Source organism: Entelurus aequoreus, linkage group LG02 (genome assembly GCF_033978785.1).
Source record: "Entelurus aequoreus isolate RoL-2023_Sb linkage group LG02, RoL_Eaeq_v1.1, whole genome shotgun sequence".
Taxonomy (NCBI): Eukaryota; Metazoa; Chordata; class Actinopteri; order Syngnathiformes; family Syngnathidae; genus Entelurus; species Entelurus aequoreus.
This window is the reverse complement of record NC_084732.1, coordinates 33686562-33713309: the sequence shown is the minus strand read 5'-3', so window position 1 is coordinate 33713309 and position 26748 is coordinate 33686562. Positions and strand designations below refer to the sequence as shown.

The 26748-nt window shown below is 41.8% G+C and overlaps 3 protein-coding genes across 9 annotated transcripts in view; 2 read left to right on the top strand and 1 right to left on the bottom strand.

Moving 5' to 3' along the window:
• The window catches only part of ush2a (Usher syndrome 2A (autosomal recessive, mild)), a 395330-nt gene that overhangs the window by 228958 nt on the left and 139624 nt on the right, over positions 1-26748 (top strand). For all 7 annotated transcript variants that reach the window (XR_009821723.1, XM_062025662.1, XM_062025687.1 and 4 more), the window contains 7 exons: positions 92-255; positions 2815-3024; positions 4462-4664; positions 4737-4849; positions 4949-5168; positions 5628-5796; positions 5866-6087. Coding sequence is in view for 6 of the 7 variants with exons in the window: in XM_062025662.1 (XP_061881646.1) it covers positions 92-255; positions 2815-3024; positions 4462-4664; positions 4737-4849; positions 4949-5168; positions 5628-5796; positions 5866-6087 (1301 nt within the window). In the remaining variant the exon portion in view is untranslated. The remainder of the gene's footprint in view (positions 1-91; positions 256-2814; positions 3025-4461; positions 4665-4736; positions 4850-4948; positions 5169-5627; positions 5797-5865; positions 6088-26748) is intronic.
• On the top strand, positions 7298-12635 carry LOC133632898 (uncharacterized). Its single transcript, XM_062025713.1, has 10 exons — positions 7298-7706; positions 8762-8872; positions 8993-9107; positions 9284-10134; positions 10303-10489; positions 10605-10853; positions 11019-11143; positions 11511-11557; positions 11642-11790; positions 11918-12635. Exons 1-10 carry the CDS (start codon positions 7308-7310, stop codon positions 12103-12105), a joined length of 2421 nt encoding a protein of 806 aa, XP_061881697.1. The 5' UTR covers positions 7298-7307; the 3' UTR covers positions 12106-12635.
• Positions 11788-14258, bottom strand: LOC133632907 (uncharacterized). The gene is made up of 3 exons (XM_062025725.1): positions 13828-14258; positions 13155-13373; positions 11788-12850 (listed from the first exon to the last, which is right to left on the bottom strand). The coding sequence occupies exons 1-3, from the start codon at positions 14091-14093 to the stop codon at positions 12697-12699; spliced, it is 639 nt and encodes a 212-aa protein (XP_061881709.1). The 5' UTR covers positions 14094-14258; the 3' UTR covers positions 11788-12696.

Sequence of the window (26748 nt, the reverse complement as noted above, 5' to 3'; positions counted from 1 at the left end):
ATTAACCAGCTTTATATTTCTCCTCTCATTGAGTAATTTAGTAAGCTAATATACATTATAATTAAAGTTATTACTGCTATTGTTTCAACAGATTCACCCACTACCAGTATCAGTTAGTGGTCCACAATGATGTGGGCTTTTCTGCAGGAGAAATCATCACAGCGGTCACAATGGCTGGGATTCCTCTCCATCCTCCATCACTGTTTGCTCACGCTGTCAATCACACAGCTGTTCATGCCAACTGGACACCACCTTGTAAGGCCACTCCTGACTTCGATTGCATTATTTTGTCATGATTTAATGTTTTATTGCAGCCCTCTCTCTGAACTGCCACCTTATTGTGGTAGGAAAGTTTGCATGCCCCAATGATCCTCAGAGCTGTGTTGTGTTGGCTCTGGTAAGAGTGGTAAGACAAACAGATCCTAGGTTAGGAACCAAAGAAAAATCAGCTTGAAGACACTTATGTTAATACAAAATCATGGACGGAGATTTTCTTCACCAAAACTCCCCCCCTGGAGCCAAGCCTGGAGTTGGGTCTCGATAGTGAGCGCCTGGTAGGGCCCGGCCAGACACAGCCTGAAGAGGCAACGTGGGTCTCCTCTCCAATGGGTTCAACACTCATGAGAGGGGCATAATGGTTGGGCGCAATATCAGTTGGGCGACATGCTAAGCAGTGTGCGGCTCGGACATGGGAGGAGTTCTGTTCTTTCATGGACAGAATTTCTAGGCGCAGTCGGTTGAGGGGATCCGCTTTGATGGCTGCAGAATTAGGATGTTGCTTTTTGCAGATGATGTGGTCATGCTGGCTTCATCTGGTCATGCTCCTCAACTCTTACTGAGTGTAAAGTGACTGGGATGAGAATCACCACATTAAAGTCTGAGTCCATGGTTCTCGCTCAGAAAAGGGTGGAGTGCCATCTCCGAGTTGGGGACGAGATCCTACTCCAGGTAAAGGCATTGAAGTACTTGTTTACAAATACTTGATGTCTTGTTTACAAGTGAGGTAAGAGTGGATTGTGAGATCGACAGGCGGATTGGTGCTGCGTATGCAGTGATGCAGACCCTGTATCGATCCGTTGTGGTAAAGAAGGAGCTGAGCCGCAAGACAAAACTGTCAATTTACCAGTCGATCTACGTTCCAAACCTCTGCTATGGTCATGAGCTTTGGGTCATGACTGAAAGGACAAGATCAAGAGTACAAGCGGCCAAAATGGGTTTCCTTCGTTGGGTGGCGGGCCTCTCTCTTTGAGATAAGGTGACAAGCTCTGTCATTTGGGAGGGGGAAGTCTGGGCTTCTCTGCTGAGGCTGCTTCCTCCGTAACCCACCCTCGAATAAGCAGAAGAAAATGGATGGATGGAGCTAGGGCTGGGCGATATATCTAATATACTCGAGATCGCGGGTTTGTCTCTGTGCGATATAGAAAATTACTATATCGTGATATTCGAATATATGTTCTCACACAGTTGCTTTTAGCTGCGGGCATTACACTGCATGCGTTTCTCACTCTTTCTTGTCTCTGCTTCTCACAGAGAGGTAAAACAAGCATACCTTCTTATATACGTCACATACTGTCACGCGTGCAACGTCACACGCCCTCGCGGAGCAGAGAGGTAGCGGCATGGTAACATTAGCTGTTGTGCTAGCGGTGCGGTGCGAGTGGTAATACGAGAGAGAGAAGGCGCGAATCTGGTAACAAATGAAGGAGGAAGAATTAATTCCCAAGAAAAACAGCACGGGATCCATCGTCTGGCGGTGGTTTGGCTTCAAGCGGGAATATGTTGAACAATTATGCGGCAAAAGCGTTGCTACAAAAAGTAGTAGCACTACTAATGTAGCATCATTTGAAAAGTCACCCGCTCGAGAATGAAGAGTGCTTGAAACTCCGCATGTCAACATCTGCGGCCGGTGCCACATCAACAAAATGCCGAAGCAACTATTTCCAGATCAACACCGTATGGAAAAAAAAATCAACAACAGAAGAAGTTAACATCCGTAGTAACCTACTACAAAGCGAAGGACATACACTATTTGATTTCCTATAATGCAGCTCATTTTTATTTGACAGTTATTGAAATATCTTGTGTGACATCATGCACAAAAGTGCACTTTATATGTTTTTAACTATTGTAGTGGCGTTCTGTACAAAAAGTGCACTTTGATTTAGTGTTGTTTTGATATGTCATCTTAGTGACATCATGCACAAAAGTGCACTTATAGCTTGTTTTAAAATGTCTCTGATAATCTTGCACTTTGTGTTTTGGAAATTACATGAATGTTATTGCCACTGCTTAATAACTGTTTAATAAATACAGTTTTGGTAAATTGACTTAGTTGTGAGTTCCCTCTCTGCATGAAAGTTTAAAATGAGCATATATTAATGAAGTATGAACAAGAATGTTCATACTTATGTGATTATATGCATCAAGTGTTAATTCAAGGCTAAGGCAACATATCGAGATATATATCGTGTATCGTGACATGGCCTAAAAATATTGAGATATTAATAAAAGGCCATATCGCCCAGCCCTAGATGGAGCCTACTTTATTACTGGAACCTGAGTGCTTTTTTGCATTTCTTTTTTATGCAGTATCATAAACAATTAAACGCCTCGTGGTTAACATTGCTGTCATCTAAGATAATGCATTTCAGTTTGTTTGTAAGGCACACTTTTTGCACAACTGTTAAAGCATTGTTATTTTCTGCAGGTCGGCCTAATGAAATGTGAATTGTAATAACTTAAGGCTGATCTCAAATAAAACTGATAATGATAGAATCTTACATCATGACAACCCTGCTTTCTCTTCTTCCTCAGCTTTGCATGACCTGCAGGGCGAAGTAGAGTCATACTACCTTGCAGTCGTCTCTGCCAACTCAAGACTGAACTTAGCTTTTCCTTCAGAAAGCCTCTCAACAGTAGTGACTGACCTCTGGCCCATGACCACCTACACATTGTCATTACACGTGTCTAATGGAGCACATAATACAACTAAGTCAATCGTTAACATTACCACCAAGGACGCAGGTATGTGAATTAAAGCCTGCTCATTGATAATAAAAATGGCTGAAAAGCTTTTTGGAATTGTTAATTAATTTGGCTGTGTGCATGTGTGTATGTGTTAGTTGTATTGTTTACACGTGCTAATGTGAGTGGCAATATGGTGTTGAGTGTGTAAATTCAATACACTTTTGCTAAGTGTCTGTGTTAATGTGCATTTCACTGTGTCTCGGCACTTCTCAGGAGATGTTAAATACATGTAGTGAGGCATGAAATCAATTCAGAGTGTGCATGCCAGGCAGATTTAAGGTGTTGTAAAAAAGCTTGTCGGCAACACACACAAACTACAGACAGAGCCAGACAGCTATCATGGGCGCTTACATGTCTGATGAACGCTATTACAAAAATGCTATTACTATTTAGGCTTTCTATCCAGGTCAGAGTTCATAAATATAAAAATAACACAATCAATAAACTCATTCACTGGCCATCTCATTATGTGCATCTTTGTAGTTGTAGTGAGAAGTGGAATACAACTGAAAGCTGTTTTTTTTAATATGTTGACTCTCTTGTGTAGCCAAACAAGGAAATGTTGGAAACCACTCTCAATGATGCAGTAACGACTGCCATATACATCCACAATAAATAAGATCCTGTTAAATAAATCCCATTCTGGCCATGCCACCTAAAATTACCATTATTATTTTATTTATTATTTCTATCTCGAATCTGAGCAGTCAACTAAAAAGTGCATTAAGAACATTAAAAAACCATTTGGTGTTAAAGGCAAAGCATGGATCGTTTAACATAATTCAGTACCTTTGAGGTGATTTCATTGTATTACAGCCATAAAACACCATACACACTCACTTCATTGGCCAAATATATTTGAACTAATGCAGCCCCAACCCACCAACCATCTTATCATTACCCACAATCTATTGTATTGAACTGTTAATGTCCTCCTGTTGCAATAAATGAAATGTTGCAGCTGGTTTACCTTGAGATGACTTACTCAGCATTAGATGTGCCAATGCTACTGTCACACACTTAAAGCCACAAAATTACTGGAGTTTCCTTTTCTTATAGAATTGTTTTAAGTCTGTCAATTTTCTTTAATATCTTTGGGCTGACTGAACCCTAAACAATTCAGACTATCATAAATGAGGGAGGATTAGATATTTTGACAGATTACAGCACTCAGTAGATTTACATTTTTTTAAGTTTAGCAAGCATGGCCTGACCAATCTGAAACTTAGAGCCATTTTAGGGCATTCTGAAGTTCTGGTGGTGTGAATTTTGTGTAAAAGTTTTTAAGGGGCTGTGGTCAAACCAGTGTGGCATTAGGATTGTGCATTGTCTTGACATTGGTCCTTCGTCCATGTCTTTATTACATGCGGCATGTGTGATGATAATTGCGTCTTGCAACTTTTTGATGTGTTGTGTCTGTGCACCGATCCTCAGAGCCAGAAGGGATGTCGGCCCCAGAAGTAGTTCCAGTTAACAGCAGCACCGTCCGTGTGCTCTGGTCTCCTCCTCTACGAGCCAACGGAGCCATTACTGCTTACCAAGTTTTTGTTGATGGCCACCTCCATGGCAGTGTGGACAGCAGCTCTTGGTCTTATCTTCTGGGCAACTTGCTGCCTTTTACTGTTTACAACATACAGGTACAGACACTTATACATAAGACATCTCTCTGACCATACATAAAAAGTGTGTTAAAGTGATATGTTTTTCAGGTGGAGGTGTGCACTGTGTATGCATGTGTTCGGAGTAATATCACTCAAACAACTACTGTGGAGGACATACCTGCTGACATGGCATCACCGCTTGTACAAGTACTGAGTCCAAGGTGATATTTGTTGTGTTTTTGTAAGTAGATCAGACTTTGGTTTGAAGTACACCCACACCTCATTGTCCATATCCCCGTTTATGTCATCTTATCTATCAGGGTTGTGAAATTAGACTGGTCCCCTCCAGGAAGACCAAGTGGAATCATGGTGGGCTACGAAGTCCTAAGACAGTCCTTGGAGACATGTGGCTCAAGATCAGCAGGGCTCATGCCCCCTGTGGGTAAAGATGCAGGCGGCAAAAAGTTCAGGTGCTCCTACCTGCAGTGTCCAGCTACTTATAGTGTGTGCGGGATGTCGTGTTTCCACCCTAATGAGCAGGTGCGTATGCTTTCTATGCTTTTGCATTTTTCTTAATGGTTTTCTTTACTTTATTACCGTATACTTATAAATGTGGACATAAATTGTGACCACTTATCCTTAACAAAATGAGTACTCAGTATTTAGCAAGAACCTTCAATTCAAGTTCTCCTTTAAACACATATTTAAATGTAGGTTATCTATCTATCCAGGTAATGGATGGGAAAGTTGACCATTATTAGCCAATGTCCTTCAAATTGTCCTACATTGCATTTATATTAGATCACCTGCTGCATCCGACGACAACACTTAATGTGCAGGTCATGAACATATGTTAACTTTTTGAGTTATTTTTTTATTTTTATTTTTTATTTTATTTTTTTTCACTGCTTTTTTCAAGAAGTTGTCCTCACTGCTAATGAGTGATCTTGTTGTTGTGTCGGGAGTTGTTAATGCTTTATTTTCCAATGTTTTAACCAGGTTTGCTGCAATGAAATACTGCATAGTAAAATGCCACATCATTACTGTTGTGACGGAAATTATCTGAGCTTCAGTAATTCCTTCAGTCCAGTCTGCTGCAATGGCAAACTGTTGCCATCTCTTCCAGACCACCAGTGCTGTGGAGCATACTATGTTCAAGTCAAAACCGGTGAGTTTTCAGGAGGGTTTTTTTGTACTTTGACTTTCCGGCATTCCCTTTCTGACCTTGTGTTTGTAGATGAGTACTGCTGCCCCGATCACTCGCAGGGCCGAGTCTCAGTGGGGCAGGGGGACAGCTGCTGTGGAGGTGTGCCATACTCTACCAAAGGTGGCCAGCTGTGCTGCAGTGGGAGCCTTCAGGATGGCTACAGGGTCCAGTGTTGCGGGGGCCACGTTGTCGATGATGCACTGGTTTGCTGTGGTGATGCTGAGAAGGGACATACACATACACACATTTCAGGTGAGAGTAACAAATACACATTATTTTAAGGTCATACAGAGGAAATATCCTAATATGCAATTAATTTATTCTTTATACATATTGGATTATGTTGTCAAAACATAGGCATCTGCAGGAGGTAGATGTCTCTAATTTGGTGCTGCGCCACATTTGAAATCTTCCAAAAAGCCATATTATTAACCTCCAAACAGCAGAGTCGAAAAAGAAAAAATGACTAAGAAGAATTAAGCGTTGGTGGGAAAGGTAGACACGTGGTGCAGAAACGTGGGGTCATTTCCCTTTTCTTTCCCCCTGTAGTGTCCCCAAGCACCAGTATACCATGGCACAGATGGGACTGTGTGTGTTTTTGTGCATATAGGTGAATGTGTGTGTCATTAGACATCTTTGTCATGGCAGATGATGATGAAACACACTCTGGATGGCTCAGTTGAGGGCACTGCCAAGCACACAGCAGGACAAATAACTCACACATTCTCGCTCCCCTTCACAACACACACGCACACACACACACACACACACACACACACGCACTTTCATATATGTGCATATTACAAACACACACACAGAGAGTCAACAGGGTACGCTCGGCGGGGTTCAGTTAGTGTTGAGTGCTGGGGATAGACACTTGGACTATTTTCATCACCTAAAACAATGGTCGAAATGGATAGGCCTATAGTTCACTATTTATAGCGTTTGAACAGAGCCAAAATTCTCGCTTGTAATAAAACACACTCGCAGAGTCATTTTGCGTGTGAGAACTCATTTTGCACGCGTGGCAATTTTTTGCACTTGTGCAGCTTCTTTTTGTGCACCCGATGTGTCTTTCTCTACGACATTCCATTCTTTTGGCACTTAAAGGCGGGCATTGAATACACTGCCCAGCAACTCTCCTCCTTTCTGAATGGTCACTTTAAAGGCCTACTGAAACCCACTACTACCGACCACGCAGTCTGATAGTTTATATATCAATGATGAAATCTTAACATTGCAACACATGCCAATACGGCCGGGTTAACTTATAAAGTGACATTTAAAATTTCCCGGGAAATATCCGGCTGAAACGTCGCGGTATGATGACGTATGCGCGTGACGAAGGCAGTTGAACGCGTCATCTTGGAATAGGTCCCTCCCAATTTAAACAGCTCTGTTTTAATCGCTAATTTCCACAGTATTCAGGACATCTGTGTTGGTGAATCTTTTGGAAATTTGTTCAATTAACAATGGAGACTGCAAAAAAGAGAGTTGTAGGGAAGCGGTGTGTTGCTGCTGGATGTAGCAACACAAACCAAAACACAACCGGTGTTTCATTGTTTCTTTTCCCAAAAGATGGCGGCCAAGCTTTACTATGGAACAAAGAAGTCAAGCGAACACGGTTGGATTGGACGACACATACGAAGTACAGTGTATTATGCAGCGAACATTTCGAAAGATCATGTTTCGAAGAGGGTCCCTTGCGAATGGCAGAAATGGGAATCAGCACTCGTCGACTCGTGCTGAAGAAAGGTGCGAAGCCAACTATTTTCGATAGACCACGGACAAGTCCGGAGCACCCGACCCCCTCCACAAGCGGACAGACTGGGCACATGAGGTCTGCATTTGCCAAAAGGGAAAGGAAGAGGGTAAGAATCTTGATATCCAGTTTTCATAGTCAGACTACACTGTTCCAATATCCATTTCTTTGTTCTCAATTGTTGAAACCCCCCCACCTCCACACCCCGGATTGTAAATAATGTAAATAATTCAATGTGATTATCTTGTGTGATGACTGTATTATGATGATAGTATATATATGATAGTATATATCTGTATCATGAATCAATTTAAGTGGACCCCGACTTAAACAAGTTGAAAAACTTATTGGGGTGTTACCATTTAGTGGTCAATTGTACGGAATATGTACTTCACTGTGCAACCTACTAATAAAAGTCTCAATCAATCAACCAAAACTAACACACACAGTCATAGACTACTCCAGTGGTTCTCAACCTTTTTTCAGTGATTTTCCCCTGTGAACATTTTTTTAATTCAAGTACCCCCTAATCAGAGCAAAGCATTTTTGGTTGAAAAAAAGAAAAAAAATACAGCACTATGTCATCAGTTTCTGATTTATTAAATTGTATAACAGTGCAAGATATTGCTAATTTGTAGTGGTCTTTCTTGAACTATTTGGAAAAAAAGATATAAAAATAACTAAAAACTTGTTGAAAAATAAACAAGTGATTCAATTATAAATAATATTTTGTACACATAGAAGTAATCATCAACTTAAAGTGCCCTCTTTGGGGATTGTAATAGAGATCCATCTGGATTCATGAACTTAATTCTAAACATTTATTTTGTTGAAGTATTATTCAATAAATATATTTATAAAGGATTTTTGAATTGTTGCTATTTTTATAATATTTAAAAAAAATCTCTCGTACCCCTTGGCATACCTTCAAGTATCCCCAAGGGTATGCGTACCCCCATTTGAGAACCACTGGACTACTCCATGAACAATGAAATAAATTAACAATAAAATAGTCTACATATAATTATTGCTTCAAGTTCTAGTCAAGTTCTTCTGCAGTATAAAGTATCGTACATTTACTGACATTACTGTCACTAGTGTCAATACTGTCAATAGATTACAATAGACAATAATATAAAGTATTGTACATTTGTACATTTACAGACAATAGATCAGATCATGGACAGTACGACTACGGCATCAGTGGCGGATGCGGTGGATGAACCAATGGCAATGGCACTAGATTTGCCTGATGAGGAGGGCGATCAAGATCAGGTTCGATTTGTTTTCCTAATCAATGTTCAAATGGATTACAGTTCAAGCCCAATCCAAAAGTATTCATAATTAATGTAAATGAGGTATCCATATTACATGTAGCTGTTTCTCCATTTCCAGGGAAATACAAGAGAACAAGGATGCCAGACGGACTGGGTACCGATTGGGACAGCACCAACAGCAATGACCAGTAGCAAGAGCACCCAAACAGGGAAAATACATCATAGATCAAAGGGTATGTCTATTTCGGTGACGAACATGATTCTGCACATCACAGTACACATTGCACGCTGCCTGTGCAGAGTAGAGTAGACAGATAAATTAGGTGATTCAAAGACAATAATTATTATGTGATTCTAGTTTAATTTTAACAGATTATATAAAACAACTTGTGCTTGATTTTATTGCTAGGACACCAGGTGACCCCAGAGATCCTCGAGAGGGTTAGAGCTCGGCCGGCCAGGGTTAGTGAAGTCCCATTGTCAAGTGTAGCAGCTCCATCTGACAGCCCCGAGATGCAGACTAACATAGCAGCTCCAGGTGTGTCTGGAATGCAAGCCAAGCTACGACCACCTCCTGCATGGTTTGATGAAGGACCAGCATCAAGTCCCACTGCGCCTTTTGTTGGTGGTTCTTCCGATGACAGCTATGTGCCGAGTGAGTCAACGACATCGGATCCGTGTCAATCTGACGGGTCGCCAGATCGCCCATGTACTCACCAGATGCGTGAAGAGGGCTGCCACAAGGAACCGAAGTACATCATCTTTGAGTCGTGCCTCCAGAGTCTCGTCAAGTGGTGTCACTGTCCAGTCTGTGGCAGCCAGGACATAAGCCCTTCTTGGGATTCGAACGGTACACAGCTGACCATGACTCTTCAATGTGCATCATGTGACCAGAGGAGTAGTTGGAGCAGCCAGCCAAACATTGGCCCTTATGCCGCGGGCAACATCCTGCTGTCTGCTGGCATCCTCTTCGCTGGGGCATCTTCTGGCAAGGTGTTGCAAGTGCTGAACAGCATCGGAGTGGTCACGTATGTGAAGAGGACATTTTTCAACCACCAGGAGCTCATCCTGCAGCCAGCCATCAAAAAGGTGTGGGAGGAACAGCAACGGACGCACCTCACCATGCTGCAGGTGGAAGGCCGACCCCTCGTCCTTGGTGGTGATGGGCGAGCAGACAGTCCGGGACACAGCGCCAAGTTCGGTACCTACACCACAATGGAGCTTGTGGCCAATGTGGTTCTCGACCTTCAGGTTGTACAGGTACGACCATATAATCTCACTAAAACACTAGTAACACAATAAGCAGATAAGGGATTTTCCAGAATTATCCTAGTAAATTTGTCTAATAACATTAACCATTTCAATGTATACTAAGCCCCTTTTTCATTTTTTTCTTTGCTCATTCCTTTTCTGTTATATATATTTCAGAGCAACGAATGTCTTGGCAGCTACCATATGGAGATGGAAGGACTGAAGAGGATGGTGGAACTGCTGATCAGCTGGGACCTGGATGTCGGGGTGCTGGTGACAGACCGACACAGACAGATCGCTAAATGGATTCGTGAAAACATGCCCAATACACGGCACTGCTATGACATCTGGCATGTTGCAAAATGTTAGTTGGATTATTTGTATGCATGACAAGTTGTGAAGTAGTGTGTACATATCAGTGATCAGATGAATGCGATATTGTATTTAATCCACAAATTTCTGTTTTTTTCTGTTTGTAGCCATCGGAAAGAAACTGAAGGCCATCGCCAAGCATAAGGACTGTGAAGACCTGAAGCCCTGGGTGCAAAGTATAATCAACCACCTCTACTGGGCAGCAGTGTCTACACCGCCTGGAGAGGGGGAACTTCTGGTTGCCAAGTGGAAGTCTGTGGAGCGACACATTCAGAACATCCACAAGGACCATGGCGACCTCTTCCCAATTTGTACTCATGGACAACTGCAACGGCAAAAGAAATGGCTCAAACAAAGTGAGTAGGCAAATAAGTTGCCCTAAAGCAGTGAGGGACTAGCAGTATTTTCCTGCACATCTTTTGAAAGTCAAAAAATTCAGATAAACTTGTAAGTAAATAACCAGTTTAAGTTGACTGGAACATTTTTGTAGAAACGTTGTTCTATTTTAAATTTATGTTTAGGTTCACGCTCAGCAGTGAAACTGGAGGAGGTGGTCAACAACAAGTCCCTGCTAAAAGATATCGCCATGCTGTCGGGTGAACACCAGACTTCCAAGGTGGAGGCGTTCCATAGCCTTATCATACAGGTGAGAATTAGACTGATCGCCTGTAGGTGGTGTCGGTGGTTACCACCTGCCACTAGGACTTTGGTGGCCAGGGAGCAAAATACTAGAGCATACTAAATGAAGCCTTGATACAGTCAGTGTAAGCAAGAGAATGTTGGAGGTCCAACATAGTGGCTGGCATCTTGGTGAGAAAGATTGCAAACAATTCTGGCGTGGTGTTAACATTGAAAACAAAACAGCTTCATTACTGCAGGAGATCAAGCTTTAATAGCTGACTATTAACAGTTTAATACACAAACATTTGTATTCAAATTTACAAACAATTTATAAATTTACACACACATTGTATGGACGCATGACTGAATAAAGTGTCTTTTATCTTATACAGTTCGCACCGAAAATGTATGTCTTCTCATACATCGGAATGCTGTGCAGGTATGTTTCCACACTAATCTAAGTGTCACTAGTGTGTGCCATACTTTAGTACTAATTATTACATTATTCTGTTACCACACCTAGGAACCTGCTTGCTGGGCTGCACTGGAACGAAAATTCGAGCCGCCCTATAGCCACTACACAAGCGGGTGCTGAGCGCTATGCAGTACGCTACCCGAAGTATAAAGCAGGGGGCCATGTGGTCAAGAAAATCGCGACAGAGCCAACATACCGTAAGTGTAGAGGACACAAAACATGTAAACACTTGACACTTTGTATCATGATAATAATACTGTCAAGTTTCACTCTCCATGAGTATATTATGTTGTGAGCAGGAACATGTACAATTGTATTTTGCAGGCTACGTAGATGACTTGATCAGGGAGGTTGTTGCTGGCTGCAGACAGACCCCTGACGAGAGAACACCACTCAGCGTCACTGTGGATGTGCCTCCCTTCCTCTGCGATGAACTGGAGAAGCCAGACAAGGAGGAAGCCATCGCCAAGCACAGGAGTCGCTTCGGTAAGTGTGAAATGCCCTCCCGGTAACAGTTAGAGATGCTACCTCAGTAGAAGCATTTAAGTCCCATCTTAAAACTCATTTGTATACTCTAGCCTTTAAATAGACCCCCTTTTTAGACCAGTTGATCTGCCGTTTCTTTTCTTTTCTCCTCTGCCCCCCCCCCCCACGTGGAGGGGTTATTCCGGTGACCATGGATAAAGTGCTGGCTGTCCAGAGTTGGGACCCGGGGTATACCGCTCGCCTGTGCATCGGTTGGGGACATCTGCGCTGCTGACCCGTCTCCGCTCGGGGTGGCCTCCTGCTGGCTCCACTGGACCCTCACTAATATGTTAGACCCACTCGACATCCATTGCTTTCGGTCTCCCCTAGAGGGGGGGGGTTACCCACATATGCGGTCCTCTCCAAGGTTTCTCATAGTCATTCACATCGACGTCCTACTGGGGTGAGTTTTCCTTGCCCGTGTGTGGGCTCTGTACCGAGGATGTCGTTGTGGCTTGTGCGGCCCTTTGAGACATTTGTGATTTAGTGCTATATAAATAAACATTGATTGATTGACTGATTGATTGATTGATTGATTTTATTGATTAAGTACAGTGGCCATGTAGATTCTGTTGCAGTCACTGCACGTCTTGGAACCCCGTGTAGTCCATCGATGGGAATGTTGTCCTAATCTTATGTACTACACAAGCTGGTAGTACCACCCTTATGTCCTTTCCCAGATATCCCCAGCAGAAGCGGACAAACTGTCGATAGGCTGTGTGTCGTCTCCGCCTGCAAGTAGCAAATGATGGCAGCTGTTATTATCCGGACATGGATACACAGTGACTCACTGTTCTCTGAGATTCAAAAGACATTGTCATGCATTCTATTCATTTGTCATTTACTGTTGCAGTAAATTGTAAATATTGTTGACATCTACGGTCCATCTATGTAATACTTCTATGATATATAATGTCATGTGCATTGTAGCACAGTACATTTCACAGAATAAGAATAAGATAAGAAAGTGCTCATTCTGACTTATCTTCCAAAGGTTGATAGAATAAAGAATTATTTAAACTTATTAGTGCCTCACTCATTTTGCTGTTGCTGCAGCATGCCATATTGCTGTTTGTAGGCGTTATACGCTGTCTGCAGCACCCATTCATCCAGACACACAGATGGAAAGCCATGGTGGTCTATGATGCACGTCTTCACCCCCTCCTCCTCCATCGTTCTGGTCACTGCCTCTATTTCACTACAGCAGACACACTCAGCCACTGTCTCCATGTTCACACAGTTTTGACATGTACACCTGGAAATAGAAATGTTCATAATATTTGTAAATCAATTCATATTATTGACACCTGCAATCTGCAAACATGTGGAATAATTAATATTATCATTGTCTTGTTGTGGATCTTATTAATCTGCATGCATATTTTTAGTATTGCCGGTATATGGAGCTGTGGCCCATAGAAATAATGGGTAATTAATTAGGTTTGACATTGTGTCAATGATAGATACTTAGTGTATAGATAGGCCTGGGGTGTAAGTTGTAACACTAACAGTAACACATTGTGTCAATGATAGATACTTAGTGTATAGATAGGCCTGGGGTGTAAGTTGTAACACTAACAGTAACACATTGTGTCAATGATAGATACTTAGTGTATAGATAGGCCTGGGGTGTAAGTTGTAACACTAACAGTAACAGTGCAAGACTAGGCCACAAACTAAAACTAGTCTATAAATAAATAACATATTACCATTCTGTATTCTCAAGGCGATCTATGTCGTGTGCTCCTCCAGCATCAATAGCAGCAGCGTCCTCCTGACCGTCTTCATCAGCGTCGGGTTCAAAGCGATATGGCTCTATCCCTCTCACAGCTTCTTCCCTATCTGAATCGCTTCCACTCCCCACTAGTCCTTCACTTGCACTTTCCTCATCCACAAATCTTTCATCCTCGCTCAAATTAATGGAGAAATCGTCGCTATCTCGGTCAGAATCGCTCTCAGATCTGGCGGCCATCATTGCAAACAATAGGGAGCTTTGCGGATATGTTCAATTGTCCACGTCACGCTACTTCCGGTAGGGGCAAGGCTTTTTTTTGTCAGATACCAAAAGTTGCTATCTTTATCGTCGTTTTTCTATTCTAAATCCTTTCAGCAAAAATATGGCAATATCGCGAAATGATCAAGTATGACACATAGAATAGATCTGCTATCCCCGTTTAAATAAAAAAATTTCATTTCAGTAGGCCTTTAAACGGCTACTGTTTTCTAGTAAGAGCCAATACAAGACACTGTAAGGCAGGTCATCATGACGGGGAGATTTGTCTGAGGATCCACATGTCAAAGGAAAAAGAGGTAAGTTGAGGAACAGACATACATTTTAATTGTTAATTTGTATTTATGTCTGTTCCTCAATTTATCAGATTGTTTGCTGATTGGATGCTTAATTTTCACACAAATCCTTGCGCCATAATGACCCACTTTCCTCTGCCTAAAATTGGCTCCAACTTGGAGACATACAGTAAGTGACCAATCATTGAGTCCATGTGCGCACAGAGAGGGCACACGCGCAAAATGATTCTGTACATGCGTAAAGTCTGCACATTTGCAAAATGAGTCTGCATATACTCCGATTGTGCTTTTTATGCATGAGGATTTTCACACTGTACGGACGCCATAACCGGTGGCAGAACTAACAAATCAGAGCGGGTACATGACCCTTTTGACCCTGTGCTTTTCGAGCTTATGCTGGCAACCATGGTTTGCGGACCACTCGAAACAGTAGGAAAAACTCAACCCAGCCATTTGAGAGTACGCCACCGCTACACTTGGTGTCTTTTTTCCTTTTCTTTGCGATTTGCCGCTCCACTTTTATGTTAATATAAACTGCCACTCATGTTAACTTCGTAGTAAAAATGCTCACGTAGCTTGTACTCTGTTGACAAGTGACTGATGATGTTGGTAGACGGTTGATGACAATTTTACCCTGAATACACTGGGAGATATTTGCACGTCGCAAAGTGAAACGTGAGAGTGAAAATAAAGTCAGTCATACAGCACAACATTTTATTAAATTTTTTACACCTACTAAACCACTAAAGTCAGTCTTGTAAAGTTTTTAGCAACTATGACTCATCCTGACTGGGGTAGCCTGTAAGCCTACATACTGTACTTCCAGCTCATTTAATGGTAGTGTTTAAAATAAAACTGTTTGCATATGCTGAGCTCCTACAGGCCCAAGCCGTGGGATAGGCCCGCTCTCCTACCTCCGCCCCTCATAACCATTAGCCTACAAACATGCAGACATAAAATTGTACAAATAATAATTGCACAGCTTTTTTTACTGCATGCCTGTTATAAAGTACTTTTTCACACTCAACCATTCATCATGGTATTGCAAATTAGATCCTATATTCACCTCCAAATTCAAAGGATATTTCAACTTGAAAACTCTCTTTAACCTCTTTGCTAAATCTTCTAGCCTCATGTTGCCGCCCTTTCTTCTTCCTCCTCCTCCTCTCCCCTCTCTTCTCTCCCCTCTCCCTCTACTTCTCTCTTCTCAGCCACTCATCAGTCATTAGCGTTAGCTTCCCCATTGAGAGCATATGGAATGATGGATCGCAGTGCTATCGGCGCTAGCAAGGCTAAGGGCCATTTGCCGGGTGCGCTGCGGTGTAGGGGAGCCCTGGGGCCATGCTTTGCAACCTCGACCCCACACGTCTGTTTGAAGACCCTCCCCACAACAACATGCTCCCTATTATTATGGGATAGTCTGCTTAACATTGACACAGGTTACTCACGATACTTCCTTGCACTATGTTGGGGGCTGTGTCCCTTTAATGAGAGACACGTTATTGATGAGATTCCTGTATGAAAGTAAATGTTACACTGTTTTAAGTAAGGAGAGCACGGTGGAGAAGTGGTTAGCATGTTTGCCTAACAGTCAGAAGATCCAGCTTCGAATCTCCGTCAGAACATGTGGAGTTTGCACTTTCTCTTTGTGCTTGTGTGTGTGTTCTTTCCGGCTTCCTCTCGCATAGCAAAAAAGTGCGTGGACCGGATTTGTCTCTGCTCTAAATGGCCCATAAGTGAAAATGTTTGTGAGAATGGTTGGTTGTCTACTAATATGTGCCCTGTGATTGACTGGCAAACAGTCCGGGGTTGCCCATAAAATGACTCTAATGAGGATAAACGGCCTAGAAGATGGATGTATTGATATTGTTAAGCTAAATAAAACAGCGAAAATCAGGAAAGAGAACTCATTCAAACAAATAAAGTCTATGCCGTTTAATTCAAATCAATGCTTTAAAAGAAGTCTGTAAGAGAACGAGATGAAGCAGATTAAAGGAGGAGTGAAGGGTATCCCATTGTGCCCAGCTGATAGACTAGGTTAGGCTGATGTGATTACGGGGTCCCTGAAGTGCGATCTATCACACATTACCGTCCACACTGTCAACAACCATACACACGCGCTGCGGGAGAACGCCAATGCCAGGAGACAGCCGTCTGGCAACAGATATGCTGTCTTGCATACACATGTGTGCACGTAGAGATACACACACACGCACAATAACAATCATATATATGTCAAACCAACATAAAGCCAGTATCCATGTGCGTGCTTTTTGGAATCAATTGATATGGGACAAAAATTTAGTTTTTTGTTCAAATTCCAAATAAGTGTGTATGGGACGGTATAGCTCGGTTGGTAGAGCGGCCGTGCCAGCAACTTGAGGGTTGCAGGTTCGATCCCCGCTTCCGCCATCCTAGTCACTGCCGTTGTGTCCTTGGGCAAGACACTTTACCCACCTGCTCCCAGTGCCACCCACACTGGTTTAAATGTAACTTAGATATTGGGTTTCACAATGTAAAGCGCTTTGAGTCACTTGAGAAAAAGCGCTATATAAATGTAATTCACTTCACTTCACTTCACTTCACTACTCTGCCTCAACGGCCCACTGATGTCTGCCTCACTTTTAAAGTTTATTCATAAAACATCCTCCAATGCACTGTATTATGAATGCAGAATGAATTTTGTTGCCACTTTGCAAAATAAGTTCAGGGAAACATTGGCCCAGTTTGCCTTCACGGTCCCTCATGTCTTGCAACTTTTAAGCTTTTAATTTCACCTTTTTTTTGCTCTCTTTGCCTCAGAGTTTGCATGTAAGATATTGAGCTCAGATTAAGGTGAGATTAGATGGTGTTTAATGGGACGTGTGTGTGGTGTCTTTGGCCTCCCACTGCTCTCTGACTCCCCTCTTAAGTCCCAGAGCAGTGTGAGCTCCACTAATCATTTCCCCTTCACACTTGCGCGTTATATAGCATGCTCTTGTTTAACTCTTCCACTGGCCCATCAGTCCCCACCTTACCCCACTTCTCTGTGTACGCGTGCCAACCTAAATGGCCTCCCTGGTTCACTTTTCCTCTGGAGCTGATCTTCAAAAAAAAATGTGAGCGTTTCTTTAACTCCTTCGCTGACTCCCTCCCTCTGTCCCAGCCCAGCAGGCCCCATCCAAACATTCAAGGACAAATCTGAATATCCCTTTTCACCGTTTAAGTGTTAAAAGCCTGGCGGTGGCAGGGTGTTATCTTAACGCGCCTTGCCGTGCCATCATCAGAGCGCGTGATGAAAATGGCTGTGATGATGCTAAAAGAAAAAAAAGAGGAGGGGGAGAAAAAGTAATAATCAAATATGTTTTTCAAGGGCACAGTGACCATTTGCTGGGGGGGAAATTATCCTAGTAGTTAAGCTTGCTCAGTCTGAGCCGAGCGGAGTTGAGAGAGTGGATGCCTGTGTGTGTGCGCGCGTGCAAGTGTGACAGCCTTATTTGTTTTTCCCCCCACTCGATGCAAGTATACCATACTTTCCTCTGTGTTTAAGCTCTTTTTGCACATTACTGAATGACTTCACAATGTTTCATGCAAAAACAACAGAATATATCAGTCTCTGTGCAAGTGTGTGTGTACGAGCGCGAGCGAGGATATGCACATCTGTGTGTGTGTGTGCTTGTGTGTGCATGCGTCAATATACACTGCCAAAATCTGCTATCAATGATGAGTAGAAAATGGCCAACAGTAGTAGATTCCAAACAGCAGCGTCTGGCTGATTTTTTTAAGATAAAGTGCCCAATGAACACAGGGAGACATTTCTCTCTCTGTTAATATACTTATGATGATGAATTTGCTATTGCATAGAGTTTAATGGTTGCCAAGAATAAATCCAGAGGTTGTCAGCAGTATACAGTTGAGGACAGTCAGCACAGGGAGAAATCTTTTTACCCCTAACGTTCTCAATTATATTAGTGTTTTAAATAATAATAATAATAATTTAGTTAGTTTATTTTAATGAATAGCAAGAAGTATAAATAGATACAGATTAGTTTGTATGTATTGCATTATATATTACCACACCACCCGCAACCCCGAGAGGGACAAGCGGTATAAAATGGATGGATGGATGGATGGATGGGATTACCAGAATGTTTTACATAGTTTGTTTGTTCAAATTATTTTAGGGTTTCAATTATTAATTATTTAAATTATAATTTTGCAGGTATTATCTCAACACTAATATACAAGTTATTTCCATAGATATGCATTTTGAATTTGAATATCTTTATGCTTAAAGTAATTTCTTTATGTTAAGGAGAGTATTTTCCACTAACTATACATACATGCTAATTTGTTTTAGTTGTTATATTATGTATTACCATAATGTTTGACACCTATTTTCGTGCATTAATATTTTTGTTTGTATTTATTCAACATTTGTTAGGTATTCATTATTGTAAGTTATTATGAATCTAAAATTAATTGTGAATTAATACACCCATTATTTGCAGATTAACGTACAAATAATTTCCAGTAAATATACTGTACATACATACTGACTTGTTTTACATGACATAGTTAGTACCAAATTGTTTTTCCCATAAAGGCACTCCATTTAACACCAATTCCTTATCATTCTCTGCATTAAAATTATGTATCTAAACACACATATTTGGAAAACAATTTACATTATGGAACATATCTTCACCAGTCACCCGAATCCCTATTGATGTTGACATACAAAAAAAAACATAAATACAAGAGTTGTCAAGTGGGAAATATGTTGACATGTACTCTGTGCGTGTCCTTGTAGGCCCCTTTTATGTGTGTGTGTGTGTGTGTGTTTCTATGCATGTGTATGTGGTGTGTAATTAAATCCAATTGTCATGTTGTATATACCGTGCGTGCACCGTCCGTCAAATGGAAAAAAGTCACTTGTTTTGAATGGCGTAAACATGTTTAAAAAGTAGACAATGAACAGGAACTGATGATCTATGCTGGCTGTATGACCTTTAAATTTATTTAGCGTATGTCAAATTGGCTTTATTTTCACTCTCCAAACCAAATCTATTTTAATGTATTCAGCTATTTAAAAGTACTTGATTTATTTAAAGTTGTAGAGTGGTTTTGCCTCCTACAGAGGCCGGATAACCCTAATCCACGGCACACATTTTTATCAGTAGTTCATTGGCAGGGCTAAATATTGACTTATCATTAAGTGGAATGACTGAAACCCTAATAATAATTCACGTTGTCTAAGCACCTTGTGTTGATGCAGCGCTTCCGACGCTGTTAATGAATGTATGCAAATCCGACATAAATCTGAAGATTAGGGCCTGAGCGTTCCGCGATGCAGCAGAGAAAACAAGAGGTGTGTGATAAATCGTTGTCAACACAAATACGCTACAAGTACACACAGCTTACAGTGAGGAAGAGAGAAAACACAGACTGTGTGTTTCTAAACCTGAGCACAAGTGTACTGCACTAGTGTAGCACACAGATAACACTTACTGAAGACTGGGATTGTACGTCTGTTGTTTGCATGATATGAAAACCTGAAGTTTTAGAAGTAGTTTGGTAAACAGTTGATGCACAGATACTGAAAATAATGTTGCATATCCACAATTAAGATGTAATGAGATTGATGATGGAAAAAGTTACCAACAGAAAGTTTTACGGTAGGAAAGAGTCATTTTAGGACATGCGTGACTGCGCTTTTTAAAAAATGTTGTGAATTTTTCATTCACAATCCCTATGTGAGACAAGCTCACTTATGGCTCTTTCTTTTGTTTATTCTAAATCATAAAAAATGCTAGTAAGAGGTGGCTAACGATGCAGGTAATGAAGATTTGATCTATTCCGCTTATAACGCCCTCTAAAAAACCTCCAACAACGTTTTATATACATGTTGTAAGTATGTATGTAATGTAGTAACAGGCACATTCATAGTACAATGTAATATTTAGCATATTTTGTTCATTTTAAGCATTGTCGAAACTTTTTTGGGGATGCATCAATTTCACATTGTGCATCACAACGTTCGCTATTTCCTTCGACAACTATCTCTACTGATCATTGCAGACTTCATGAGAGCCAACAACGAGTACTGTGAGACAATTGATGATCCAGAATCTTGTATTTTGAGCCTGAACATATGGAAAATGATCTACAAGTTTTAGAAGCTGGGTGCTAAGCAGATCATGCTATAGTGAAACACTAAGCATCATGCAGCAGTATTGCTAATTGCTAAATAAGAAATACGAACAATGAACATAATAAAACAATCACTTAACAATGTCCACTCCCACTGGGATGCCGACTCTTGGGATGTTTAGATCTCTCTGCAAAAACTTGTGTTACCCTGTTCAGATGATGAATTCATCATAATCCTTGCTCCTTAGGTAAAAAAAGGTGGGAGCTAACTAACATATTGCCACATGATGTCTTTGGGTTTAAGTTGAATTTCAAAGTTGACCAACTTCTCGGGTTATGGCCACAAGCTTATACTATACAAGGGTGAGGCATGATTTATAATCTAGCGCAAACTTTTACCAACTTTGGGGCAATGCAGCAGCTCAGTAGGTCAAGAGCTGCAGTAGTTACCTCTGTGATCAAGACGTTGTGTTACTAAAAATAGAAAATAAAAAATAAAAATGGTGTTATCTCTTACATTATCAATGTCGTTACGACTTGGTTCATATGCTGGTCATGACATGTATATGGAGTATTGTTGGCGTTTTAAAAAAAATATTTTTTATAGATTTATTTTATTAATTAATTATTTTCATCAATCAATCAAAGTTTGCTTATATAGCTCTTAATCACAAATGTCTCAAAGGGCTGCACAAGCCACAACGACATCCTCTGCTCAGATCCTGTTCAGCTACTCAAGCAAATCATATTGTTGATGGAGATGTCCATATCTGCAGTACAGATTTACTTTACAAAAGGGAAGTGTGGGTTACTTCTGTTGCTGCCTTATTTGTATTTGACTTTATTAAGGTGGCGACTTGTCCAGGGTGTACCCCGCCTTCCGCCCGAATGCAGTTGAGATAGCCTCCATCACACCCTGCGACCCCAAAAGGGACAAGCGGTAGAAAACGGATGGATGGATATATGGATGGAATAAATGGATTTATTTAATGTTTGGCACAGCTGGCCCGGAACAGGATAGAATAGAAAGAAGAAAAATAGGAATACGGAGGCGAAATTGCGGGTAGACAAAAAAAACAACGACGACAACAACAGAACAACATCAGCAAATACAATTTGTACAAATATGATACCAAAAATTATAGCACAGAATCAGTTAGTGAAGTAGATAGTAATGACACAGAAATGACAATGAACATTACTGCACTACAAATGAGCTGCACTACAAATAAAAATGGACTACACTCCAAATAAAAATACCAATAGGAATAGCACTATTGATAATGAATAATGATAATTACTTCAATTATCAACAATACAATTGTTTCAAATGCAAAAATACACATATGTAATGAAAACTTGAGTTACAAAAGAAAGCAGATAAATGGAGGGGAAGAAAGAGTAGCGAACTGTATTAACCTTGTGTATTAACCAGTGGGCCGTGTTTTACACAGTTTCCCCTGGGGGGAACAACGTTAATATAGACTATATTGCCAAAAATATTTGGCCACCCATCCAAATGATCAGATTCAGGTGTCCTAATCACTTGGCACAGGTGTATAAAATCAAGCACTTAGGCATGGAGACTGTTTCTACAAACATTTGTGAAAGAATGGGCCGCTTTCAGGAGCTGAGTGATTTCAAGCGTGGAACTGTCATAGGATGCCACCTGTGCAACAAATCCAGTCGTGAAATTTCCTCGCTCCTAAATATTCCAAAGTCAACTGTCGGCTTTATTATAAGAAAATGGAAGAGTTTGGGAACAACAGCAACTCAGCCACAAAGTGGTAGGCCACGTCAACTGCCAGAGAGGGGTCAGCGGATGCTGAAGTGCATAGTGCAAAGAGGTCGGCGAATTTCTGCACAGTCAGTTGCTACAGAGCTCCAAACTTCATGTGCTCTTCCAATTAGCCCACGTACAGTACGCAGATAGCTTCATGGAATGGGTTTCCATGGCAGACAGCTGCAGCTAAGCCATACATCACCAAGCGTCGGATGCAAAGCACGTCGCCACTGGACTCGAGAGCAGTGGAGGCGCGTTCTCTGGAGTGATGAATCACGCTTTTCCATCTGTCAATCTGATGGACGAGTACGGGTTTGGAGTTTGCCAGTAAGAATGGTACATTTCGGACTGCATTGTGCCGAGTGTGAAATTTGGTGGAGGAGGAATTATGGTGTGGGGTTGTTTTTCAGGAGTTGGGCTTTGGCCCCTTAGTTCCAGTCAAAGGAACTTTGAATGCTCCAGGATACCCAAACATTTTGGACAATTCCATGCTACCAACCTTGTGGGAACAGTTTGGAGCGGGCCCCTTCCTCTTCCAACATGACTGTGCACCAGTGCACAAAGTAAGGTCCATAAAGACATGGATGACCGAGTCTGGTGTGGATGAACTTGACTGGCCTGCACAGAGTCCTGACCTGAACCCGATAGAACACCTTTTGGATAAATTAGAACGTAGACTGAGAGCCAGGCCTTCTCGACCAACATCAGTGTGTGACCTCACCAATGCGCTTTGGAAGAGTTGAAGCTGTAAAAGCTGCAAAAGGTGGACCGACATCATATTGAACCCTATGGGTTAGGAATGGGATGGCACTTCAAGTTCATATGTGAGTCAAGGCAGGTGGCCAAATACTTTTGGCAATATAGTGTATGTTTGATGAAACATGATTATATGCATGAGTGTATGTATACATCCATTATGTGCTTGTATGTGTACAATATGTGTATATGTATGTTTGTACAATGAACCTGCGTGTGAATGTATGTATCGTATGTGTGTGTGTGTGTGTGTGTGTGTGTGTGTGTGTGTGTGTGTGTGTGTGTGTGTGTGTGTGTGTGTGTGTGTGTGTGTGTGTGTGTGTGTGTGTGTGTGTGTGTGTGTGTGTGTGTGTGTGTGTGTACTGTATGTGCGAGCGTATGTACTTATGTATGGGCGCGAGTACCTATTTGTGCATGTATGTATGTATGCATGAATGAATGTACGTATAAATGTATGTATGAATAATTGTGTGTATGTGTGTTTGTATGTACAATATATTTGTGTCCCAGTATGTGTCAGTATGTGTGGGAGCCAAAGTACGACCTCAGTCACCCAGAGAGCCTAACCCAAAACAGTAGGTGTGGTACCCAATGAACAAGGGATCGGCGGCCCCACGCAGGCAGGCCAGCCAGCGACAGAACCCCCAGAACCGGGCCAACCCTGCTGCCTGGCAGTACAGCGGCAGGCCGTAGACAGACGGGCCCTACAGAGGACAAGGCACATGAGAAGCAAAAGACAGCCAGCCCCCAAGCCAGCGAGAGACCATACCTAACGCGGGCAGAAGGACGGGACGCCATGCCCCAAGAGGCCCAGAGACTCCCTGCAACCGGACGGGAAGACCGCCCCACTCCACAAGCAACCTGGCCCCCACGAAAATAACGCGCCCTAGAGAGCACGGCGGGGCCCGCCCCAAACCACTCCAATTAAGTCGACTGCAGCAGGACCGCACAGCACATGGGCCACGGGAACCACTTGCCCCAACTGCAGGCACCCCAATGATGGAGATGGAAAATTCAGCAACCGCCCTGGCAGATCCTCCCCGTGAGGAAAGAGAAAAGAAAGGGGGGGAAAAAGGAGGATATCACAGACACGCCGAGACACAAGGTCACTACCCCAGCAGCACCGCAGAATATCATGCAACGCACTGAGGTGCCACAGCAAGCCCAACCAAGGAAGCTCACTATGTGTCAGACTTGGCCTAGTGGTATACATTATGTTTATTGTTTACCATGAGTTTCCTAGTTTTCTTGCAAATTGGTATCTATAGCAGTAGCATACAATGTAAGACTACATTTATTTGGGTGCCGCAGCACCCAGATGAAAGGGAGGTGTAAAGATGAAAGGTTATGATGGTGAGAGGGCGAGCGATGAGTATAGAAAAGCTGTTTGGAAAATGTGTTGAGCTGTTTATTTGCTCGTCATTGAAGCTGAAGTAAGGCGCTGAGGGAATTGGCCAGCGAGCCTCTTCTTTACAACAGCTGCCGCCGCTAAGTGAGTTACTAGCCGTCACACTGCCTTTATATCACACAATCACAAACTTGTGCATTTTCGCTGTGACAGGCAACGTGCAGGCAACACAGACAAGATTCTCTGCCCGATTGTGTCATTTAATAGCAGCTTCACAGCCCTGCATTTGCATGAACACTGATGGAGGTGTTGGGCAATAAGTTATTTATCATGCTGCAACTAGCTGCAGCCCCATTAAAGGACAAGGCCGTGACACAAAGCAATGACTTGGTGTTTAATGTCCGCTGTCAAATAAAATGAGCAACACAGCTGGAGGCGGATGGTGCCACGGATCAGCATGTCATCAAGTCTTATGATACATTTACTAAATACCTCATGCAAGTTACATTATTTTATCCATAAGCTGAATAATCAGGAGGGACCAGAACCTAGGGATCTTACCTTATTTAAAATGAAAAGGTTTCACTGGTTTAAATGCAATTTGTATAACCACGTAAAGAATATCTTAGTCTACTTTACCATACTTTGCTCATTTCAATTTCCGATGCATCCTCACAGCAGGTTTCTTGCTGACTCAGTCTTCTAGCAGGACAATATTATGGCCCTAATCCACTGGAAGGCCAAAGCATGACAATCCCTTCAGCTAAGCCGTGTTGATGTCTCAGTAACCTGATTGCTTCAACCTGGGTAATTACTAGGGCCACAGGAGAGACTCTTTACTGTCTTCAGCTCCCTCTGACTTTTGTTTTACCCTCACATTCGCGACCTCACCTTTAGCGAACACACACCAAATTCAGTCATTTCTACTGTTTATCACAGTAGTCCAGTCCACACCAGTGCTCACCTTTTCTGTCAACTATTGTATTGTGCTGCACCACAGCTCAGCCAGAAGTTAAGTTGGATATAAAAAAATAATAATTAATATAACGACATATGTCAATGATATTTAAACTGATGAGCTGGGATTTTTTTTTGAGAAATCATTCATAATTGGATATGGTGCATTATTGTGCCTTTTTTTTCCTCTGATAAGGACACATTATCCGCACTACTACGCATAGAATTAACTCAATAGTGTACAAAACAGGCTATTTTCCTGCGCATTTCAAAATCAATAAACCCGCATCGGCAAATAAAACATACCTCTATATCAGGTGTGTCAAACGTACGTCCTGAGGGCCATTTAAGGCCTGCAAACAGGTTTAATCCGGCCCGCAAGATGAGTTTGCTAAGTATAAAAATGAGCTGGATTTTTTTAATGAAAAAAAACTGCTGTTCTAAATGTGCCCTCTGGATGTCGCAATAGCAATTCAAGTGTAACCCACGTCACACATGACAGTGTTTAAAGATGAAATGTCAGCTCACTTTAAGCGCCCTCTGGATTGGCTGCCGCTACTCTAATCAGCGCAGGTGAAAGCAATCAGCTGCTCTGTTGTGGCTGGCAGCAGATAGCTGCGGTATTGACGCACAATACTTTCCTTCATTGTATATTATCCACTCAACGTATAAAATACCGAAACGGTAAGATGCGAAGACTTAAGTCAACTTGACCATCATCTTTGTAGTTAGAGTTCCATGCAGCGCTTGCAATTGGTTGAATACTCCATGTGCACTCTTAATAACATTGTAAAAATTGTGTGTTTCTACATTTGTTTGTTCTGTTTTATTTTATGCGTAAATCTACCAAGTTCACATTGGTTAAGTTTGGCGTTATGATACCTTGATTTCGGCTATGGTGTCATTTTTATAATTGTTTTGTTCATTTTATAATTGTAATATTTGAATGATGATAAATTAATGTGTTGTGGCAGTTGCGGATTTCACCAATGCGGCGGTTTGAGGAAACACTGGATTGCTTTTTCATTCGTTTTTAATGGTGAACTGCCAACATGAGAATCCCAAACAGGAAGCGCTCAAAGTTTAATTGCTTTCTAAAAACACTGAGACAAAGTCTTAAGTTCATTGTGTTCTTTATGGTGTTTTTGAAACTGCACCAATTTTTTTCCTCGGAATGTTCAACCAACTTGAAATGTTTTGCCAATATGATTATTTATAATATGTACATTTTCAGAATGTGCTATTTTTGGCCAAAGTAAGACAGAGAAAACAATCTGAAGTTGTCTTTATTTTTAAGTTTTATTGCTGTGATTTTACCAGCCCGGCCCACGTGGAAATAGATTTACC